The following is a 9,054-nucleotide window of genomic DNA, read 5'->3' as shown; positions in this document are numbered from 1 at the left end:
ATCCCCAACTGGGCATGGACACTAGAAATGGGATAGGATATGCCATAAGGACTTGGGCCTAGGACCCTGGACTGTGCAGTCCTGATTTGGGAATCCTAGGACTCCAGGCAGCAGTGCTGGGAAGATAGCCTAACAATGCTGCTGGTTAGCCAAACTAGTATCATTCTGGGTAGAATGATGTCAATTTCACATTGCTCCAAGGGTGGTATTTCTGGTTCCCTTATCCAGGTGCTAGCTGGCATAGTCATAAGCCAGTGTCTGGAAGAGACAGATCTGGGATGGAAGTCTTCTGGGGCATAGTTCTGTGTACTCTGTACTCAGAAGTTGATTTTGATGCCCAAACATCTGATTGCAGTCCACATGGCCTCAGTGTTATGTAAAAATTATTTTCCATGACCCATGATTAGTTGACAAAGAGCTGATCAGCCAACTAACTGGCCACAAGACAACAGGGCAGGACTTCTGATCCCAGTCACAGGGTCCCAAGAAATCAGGATAGAGGAGGAGAAGAAGAGGTGAAGAGACCATGTGCATGGACCAGGAGGATTCACCTTGAGGTCTCAATGAAAGAGCAGCAATGAACACACACATGGGCCAGAGCAAGCCAGGACAAGACCAGATGGCATGCAATGGAGCATTTGTCTGGGTATTAGCAGCCTACTCTGGTTACAGTAGCTCAGAACTCATACTCTATTATGCTTGAAGACAGGAACCTGGCATGACTGTTCTCTGAGAGGCTCCACACAGCAACCGATGGAAGCAGATGCACACAACCACAGCCAAACACTGGATGGAGCTTGGGAGTTTTGTGGGAGAGTTGGGGGAAAGACTAAGGGACACAAAGAGGATAGAAACTCCACAGGAAGACCAACAGAGTCAACTAACCTGGACCCTTAGGGGCTCTCAGAGACTGAACAACCAATCAAAGAATGAGCATGGGCTGGACCTAGGACCGCTCCATATATGTAGCAGATGTAATGCTTGGTCTTCATGCAGGTCCCCCAACAACTGGAGTGGGGACTGTCCCTGACTCTGTTGCCTGCTTGTGGATCCCATTCCCCTAACTGGGCTGCCTTGTCTGGCCTCAGTAGGAGAGGATGTGCCTAGTCCTGCAGTGGCTTGATGTACCAGGGTGGGTAATACCCTGGAGAGGCTTCCCCTTCTCAGAGAAAAAGGGGAGAGGGAGTGGGGAATGGGGTGGGAGAATTGTGTGAAGGGAGGACTGGGGAGAGAGGTGGAGCTGATATTGGTATATAAAGTGAATAAAATATATATATACTAGCTCAGCATCTGCCCAGCTTAGTGCTTGCAGCTTGTTAATAAATGTACCAGGTCTCTGTGACATTCATTTGGGAGCTAAAACAGGCCAGAGAAGGAGAAGAAATACCCTGCAGTTGGAGCAAAAGGGGCATGTGAACCCTCACAGACATTCTTTTACTGAAGTCTCTAGTTTCTCATAGAATAGTAAACAGCACTGTTCAGATGAGAACCTAAGGCTGGCTCATCAGACTGGCTCATCTCTCCTGCAGAAAGATTTGTCATTTTCAACAACTTAATGATGAATATATGTGGAGATTCAGAAGGCAAATGATAGCTGTCATATTCTGCAGTTTTGAAGTTATTTTTAAATTATTTATTTGTTTTTTGAGGCAGGGTCTCTCTACCTAGTCCTGGCTGTCCTGTAACTCACTATGTAGTCCAGGCTAGCCTCAATCTCACAGTGATCTACCTGTCAATGCCTCCCATGTGCTGGAGTGAAATGCATGCATCGTCTCACCAAGCATTTTAAAGTTATTTTAAAGCCAGCATTCAAAGGGACAGCTTTCATTATGGTATTGCCACACATATATCATTATACATCATTCTTTTTTATTTTGTCCCATTGCCCTCCCTTGTCTTTCCTACCCCAAACCTGTTCCTCTCCCTCCTGTCATGACATCCTTCCATCTTCTTTCATGGCACATGAATCATTACAGTCCTCCTTAGGCCATTGGTTCTCAACTTTCCCAATGCTGCAACTCTTTAATGTTGTGGTGACACCCCCCCCCTACAATAACTTCATTTTCATTGCTACTTTATAACTATAGTTTTGCTACTGTTATGAATCATAATGTAAATATCTTTTAGGAACACAAGTGTGTTGCAGGAGACTAAATGTGTTTAACTGCTTATAATTAAAGTGTTTTTTTAATCCTCCAGCAATGGCTGACAGATTTACCATAAGCCGTGTTTGTGGGACTGTAATTCGGTCATGCCCCCAGAGCCCAGAGAGAAGGTGGAGAGAACAAATCTCTGCCTCAAGATTTCCCTGGCCCCGCCCTTCTTCTCCTGCTTCTGATATATAAGCAAACACCTTCCGACATGTTTCCGGAGAGTTCTTTTATCATCCAAACCCACCGCCGTGACAATAAATCTGGACGTGTTCAACTCCACATGTCTCGTGAAATCTTGGATTCATTGTGTAAGCCAAAACCCACGCGAAGGGGTGGAAGTGGGAGAGAGCTAGTGAGCAGCCGGACACTTTCTCCTGGGAGCTGAGGAGAGCAGAGCGGAGGCGCGCAGGATGCTCTCTGCCCGCTTTTGTTCGAGCCCCAGCATCTCATCTGGCGCACAGCGTCTGGGTGTCTCTACAGCCGCTTATAGCAGAGAGTGCCACTGCCCTGACATCTGCGCGCAGGCTCATGGGCCCTGGCCCGCACCTGGGCCGCCCCGACGGGACCCGGGCGTGAGATCTGCCCGACACATGTTCTCTAGCCATGTCACACACACTGAGCATGGATGTGTACCTGAGGGTCTTTGCAAGCACATAAACATGAAACTACACCAGTTATTAGGATATCACTTTTCTTACTACATCAGAAAACATGCCTATTGTTGTTGTGTGTGTTCTACTCACCAGTGTGCGTGTGCGTGTGCGTGTGCGTGTGCGTGTGCGTGTGCGTGTGTGTGTGTGTGTGTGTGTGTGTGCATACATATGTGGAGACTACAGCCAACTTTGGGTGATTTTCTGTTGCCTTCAACCTAATATTATCTCCCACGTAACTTAAAGGTCTCCGTTTTCCCAGTCTGGCTGGTAGTGACACCTCTGGGCTCTGTTGGCCTCAGCTCCATCCTGGTGCTGGGGTTGCTGTCTCTCACAACTATCCTAACGTTTGCATGGATGATGGGAATCCAAGGCTAGGTCCTCTGCTGTGCAGCAAGCATGTTCCCTCTGAGCCATGTCCTCAGCACCAAGATGTCCCCAGTTCTTCAGTGTAGAGCCAAACTTGCCATTACCATGGCTGCCTCCAGTGTTACCTTCTGCTGCAGCTGGAGTACGGTTTCAGCATTTGGGTGTTCTGTGTAATTTTCTCCAGCTTCAATTTTGCCATCAGGTTCAACTTTCTTTGCATACCTTTCCTGATAATCTTACTTCTAAGTCTTCTGAAGACACATGTGATTCCTGTGCTAAAGTCATTTCAATCTGACTGGCCATCTTTCCAGCCCTGCAATCAATGGCTTTTGAGGCTGAGTGCTCTGATCAATGTTGTTATAGGAATTTGCTTGGCATTCTGACCGGGCAAGGGGAGTCTACCCCATCACTACACTCTCAAATAGGTCACAACCAAGAACAGGTTAGACCAGTGACAGGTTGCCCTCAAAGGTCTTTCCTCTTTGTCTAGGCTTTTGTGAAGACAGAGGGCACAGTTTCCTCTAACAGAATTGTGAGAAGAGAGGACAGCTCCCCCGAGTAAGACTGACAGCTCACAGTGTGCTATAATTTTTGTGTGTGCCATCCAGACCTTGATAGAATGCACACTCTTTCTGTGATTGCAGCCAATAGCTAATAATTGTAGACATAGAGTTGGCTCTGAGCCACAGGCACTGTTCTCTCTCCCAGCAGGGGGTTCATGCTGTTGATATCCTTGAATCCTGTCCTGTGTTGGAGTGTAGTAAAATGGAGACCAGCATGGCTTTCTGAAGTAAAGGAACATGCCAGCATGTGTGCATAGACAGTATGTGTCTGGCCTAATAAGCCTTGGGCACAAGGTGCCACCCAGTGATTCCTCCCCCTTCCCCTTCATCTCACAAGTTTGAGAGAATCATCTGTGCCAAGCCATAGAGCACAACTGCTGTCACCCCTGCACAGGCAGGTTGTAAACTTTGGTGACTCCCAAGGGGAGGAGACTCTAGATGTGGTACCAATGACATCATAGAACAGAGCACCTACTCAAGGAATAGCCTTTGATTTTACTTCTTCCCCATGACATTTGCCTGGATGAAGCAGCTGTACCCCAGGCTCCCAGCATGACAAAGACTGTGGAGTACAGCAGAAGAGTGGAGGCAATTGAAAAGCAAAAGCCCAACCAAGGAGGCCATGGCTCTAGTTCCTCCCTGAGGTTCAGAAGATAGATTGTAAGTTTGTTAGAGATTCAGGAAGTCTGCTGGGAGGTGGTGTCTTCTAGATATGTTAGGTAAGTGCACTCACAAGAGCTCAATGATAAGGGTCCCAAAGCAAATCTCCCAGGGCCGAAGCCTTAGATGAAGAGCTGCAAGCAACTGATGACCGATTCTGGAAGGTGGAGAATCTGTCTTTTCAAGAGATGTGTCCCCCAACTGGATATTCAATACCAGGTGGTCAGCCCCGGAGACATGAAAGCAACACTAAAGACACTGAGAAGGTTTTATTTATATATTTGTTTATATACATGCATGTATACAAAAAACAGGGAGGGTACTGGTCATGGACAGTTTTAAGAAGGAAAGGGGTAGGGAGATAGAGAAAATGATGGGGCAGATTTGAGGGTAAGGGAGTATGAAAAAGCCATATGGCCAATCCACTAATAGCTTTCCCTCTCATAGCAACTATCCACTGACAATATCTTCTTAGCTATGGGTAGGACTTCATGCCAACCCTCTCTTTGTTGGGATTTTGTCTTCTTCCAGCTTGTGCTGACCTTGTGCATGCTGCCTCAACTGCTGTGATTTCATACATGCAAATGCCCTGCTGTGTCCAGAAAAAGACTGTTTCCAGGTAGTCACCCACTGTGGAAGGGGTAATGGAGCTAGGAGGAGTTAGGAGAGTGAATTAATATGATCATCATTCCTTGTACAACTAAAAAAAATAAAAATGAGAGAGAAAAAGATAAAAGCTCTCTATATCCCAATAATCTCGTAAACAAACTTAAAAGTTGGAAGGGCAATACCTTACATGGTTGGAAAAAGCTCTCCTTTGAAGCTATAGGTAATTGTACAAAATCTCCATTGCCAAGATGAAGTGGAAACTTCCAGTTTCTTTGGAAAGTTAGTTATGTCAAATGATGTTTTGCTGGGACACACAGATGAAAGGATGTCTTTCTAAATCAAACACATGAAAAGCTGTTTTCCTGAAGCAGACACAAGTGAAAGGACATTATGCTATAGCAAACACATGGAAGGACTTGTGATGAAGGAGTATAAATATGACCCCACAGACAGTGGGAGCACTGAGCCTTGATTTGGTTTGCTCTGTCTTGCTATTCTTCACAAAAGACATGCTTGTATTGCTTCACCTTACATAACGTTGTTGAGCTCAACTTGTAGTAACACTGCCATTGAGAGGAACTCACCCAAGAACTGCTTGTGAGGTTACTGCAGAGGCTTGCCATTTCTGTGGCCTTGCCTCAGGCCAGTTGGTGCGGCTGGTGGTTTCTCTAGGGTTGAAGTACAGCTGCCTGGTGTCTGCCAGCTTAATGGACTGGTCTGCAGCTGCTGAGTCATATTTGGTGTTTGCTAGGGGACTGAACTGCTGCCAACCAAGATCAAGCTTCCCCTACCCCCAAAGAACTATTTCTGGACAGGTCTGCTTCCCCCATATCCTAATAACTTTTCTCTTCCACTGTCTTTTCTGGGTGGTGGGCTAGAGGAGCGGTTGAACTCTTACTAAAAAGTAGGTTGCAAAAAATGTACGCCTACACCAAGAACAGGATTGCGCAAGGATCTGTTAATCAGGGAGCCCCTATTGGCTCAAGAAACAACACTTCTTGTCCTTGCTTTTAGTTACCCATCAGAACTAGGTGGTAACACCTGATTGCTGAAGACACGACACACTGAGAGTCACTTGATATAGAATCATGAAGATGGTGCTGTGTTGGAAGCCTCCTTCCTGTCTGACAGCTTTTGTAATGTCAGAAAATACTAGTTAGACTTTTGGAGGAGAAAAATATTACTCAGCTGTGAATCCAACTATGATATCAACCTTCTAGGAAAGATTCTATAGTGGGATGGATGTTATGGGGTGACTAATATGCTCTCTGATTGGATTGGAGGGATACAAATGTTATGGGGGTGACCAACATGCTCCCTGATTGGATTGGAGGTATTCTTCACAGGAGAGGTTCCATATGTGATACCATAATCCCACTCAAAATCCATGGCACGGAAGTCATAGAACCTGGTGGTGTGTTGTGTGAGCACACATAAATCTGTGGTTTAATACAATTAACAAAGCATTGGACCACTTTCTAAATACATGTGTTTATACTCACAGACAGTTAACACTCTTGTCTTTAATCAGAGAGGCTCCTCTTTGGCTGAACTGCATTGAAGGCCAAGAGGTATAAGAAGCACAGGGTGCTGAGAACAAGGGAGGTTTTTTTTGTTTTTGTTTTTACCCAGCACTAGATAAGACACTTAGGTATCTTCTCCTAGGCTCTGGAAACATTTCAAAAGAGTGGATGGAAAGATTGTAAGAGCTGACAGGTACAATGAAGTAGCATTGTAAATGCCATCTTCTGTGGAAGACACAGCCACTGTAAGCAGGAACTTGCAACTCTGGAAGACTGTGCTGGATCTGCACAAGAATGCCAGGAAAGGATGGAGGAAGGACTGAGGGAGCTCTGTCTTTCACTTTTGAATTGTTTCCTTTGGATAGACTGGGGGGGGAATGGTTTCAGTACCTTCAGCTGTGTGCCATTGGTGACCCCATCAGGCTACAGTTAATGTCACACTTCAGTGTTACACAGATGTCTCAGAATACTGGAAACCAACCAGTATGGAGGATAAGGTGTTTGTTGGGGTGGTAGGGGGTGAGGGGTAACAAGAATGCATTATATACTGTTGTTCTTCCTATGGGGTTGCCAGGAAGGGACGGGTAAGGGGTTGGGGTGGAAACCACTCTCTCAGAGGCAAAAGGGAGGGGTGATGGGGTGAAGAACTCTTGGAGGGGTACCAGGAAGGTGAACAACATTTACATTGGAATGTAAATAAAGTAAACAGTAAAGAAAGAATGCATTATATATACAGCTGTGAAACCATCAACGAACTAAATAATAATAGTGGAAAACACTATCCAAATGACTTATTACAAAATATCAGGTTCTGAGATGACTTGAAACTCTGCTCTCCAAAGTGGTCTAGAGGAAGTCATATCTGTCTGAGAGATGGTGGGCTTGAAACTCCTGTGGAGAGAGGGACATGAGGAGTATAGGGTGGGAGACAGAGACACATGGACTGTCTTATATATAGCTACCCAGATATGGGAAGGTGGGGCCTCAGCAGAGACTGCACTCATGGGGGTGGTGCTCAGACACCCATACTCTGTCCTTGCCTTCTCCTTCCTCCACCTGGGCTGTAACAGAAAACTCACCTTGGCACAGATTATGGAGATGGGGGAGGTTCTGCAGTTGGGCTTCATGCCTGGGACTTTGAACCTAATGACACCCTGATTCTGGGACTCCAGGCAGCAATGCTGGAAACAGGGCCAGTAGATACAGTGAGAGCCACAGAGACTAATGCTGTTCACAGGCAGGATGGTGTCATTGTCACAGCACTGCATCAAGGGGTTGTACATCTGGTCTCCACATCTGGGTGCTGGCTGGCAAAGCAATAGACCAGCATCTGGGAAGAGTGACAGCTGGATGATCTACATGGGCCAGCCTAGGACTCCCATCCGCAGCCATGCTCTCCCTCCTCGCTGAGTGGTCCTTCTCACCTGTGGCTCCTGCTGAGTGCAGGAGGGCAGAAACCAGGGCTGCGGCTGAGACAGACAACAGAAGAAAGAAGGATGTGTAAGATGCAGTCAGGATGAAGGCCACAGGATAGTGCCACTGAGTAATTTATTTGAGGTGGACAGCTCATGGGAGGTTTGGGACTGACCCTGGGTGGTGGTGCAGGTCTGGGATGACCTGTGAAGAAAGGCAGGGAGGGATCCTGGATGAGAGTGATTTTAAAAGTCACAGACACAGGGCTTGCAACACAGGAGGGTAGCAAGGATGCTTGGCAGGGGTAGGGGTACAGGTGTGGGGCTGAAAATGGAGCTGATAAGAAAGGCATGAGTTTGACGTTGAGAGGTAAAGGATGATGCCATAACATCTATGTTCCCTGGGGCTACTATCTCCTTACCTAGTATCCTAGTCACCATCGTCTGTTTCTGCTGCAGAACTGTAGGAGGCAGAGCAGGAGCTGGAGCCATGGTAGTAAAGATTCTGGAACCTTCAGCTGTTATTTATACAGTGATCTCATAGGGGTGGATCAGAAAGAATAATAGAGGGTGGGGGAAAAGTATAAAAAAGATCCAGGAACCTGATCCAATGTCTGTCTCAACATGAAGGTTCCATAGCAGTCCTAAACTTCTAACTAAAGCAAACATCTTTTGGAAAGCAAGAGAGGAAAATCCTATTGGAAGAGATATCCATTCTCTGTGTGTAGTCTGCCAGCCAAAACACTTGGCAGTTTCTAGGCTTCTCATACTCCACATAAGTTGCAAGTTTTAAGGGCTCACCCTGCCCTTACATTCACCTAACCCTAAACTCTGTCATTTAAAATTCATCAGTTATTTAGTAGAGATTATGATGTTGGAATATGATCCAGAAGAAGAGAGGCTTCAGAATCTGGGCTAGTGAGAATAAAACAGGAGAATATAATTTTAGGTATGACCCTTGGGACACACAGAATAGGTAGAAAGGCAGTGCTTTTGTTGGTTTGCTGGTTTGCATGCAGCATTCCTTGTACAAAGAAACACTTTATAATGTGTTGTACTGTTATTTTATCATCGACATCTTGATTGCATCTGATAGAAATTTAGTTTTCTTATTA

At 45.9% G+C, this 9,054-nt stretch overlaps 1 protein-coding gene across 1 annotated transcript; it reads right to left on the bottom strand.

The window, feature by feature from the left end:
• Positions 1–5,080: 5,080 nt before the first annotated feature.
• Positions 5,081–8,431, bottom strand: LOC114634767 (insulin growth factor-like family member 4). Its single transcript, XM_028783358.1, has 3 exons — positions 8,362–8,431; positions 7,607–7,857; positions 5,081–5,095 (listed from the first exon to the last, which is right to left on the bottom strand). The coding sequence occupies exons 1-3, from the start codon at positions 8,429–8,431 to the stop codon at positions 5,081–5,083; spliced, it is 336 nt and encodes a 111-aa protein (XP_028639191.1).
• Between the last annotated feature and the right edge of the window lie 623 nt (positions 8,432–9,054).

This window comes from Grammomys surdaster, unplaced genomic scaffold (assembly GCF_004785775.1).
Source record: "Grammomys surdaster isolate TR1022 unplaced genomic scaffold, NIH_TR_1.0 1089, whole genome shotgun sequence".
NCBI lineage: Eukaryota > Metazoa > Chordata > Mammalia > Rodentia > Muridae > Grammomys > Grammomys surdaster.
This window is presented reverse-complemented; position numbering and strand designations above follow the sequence as displayed.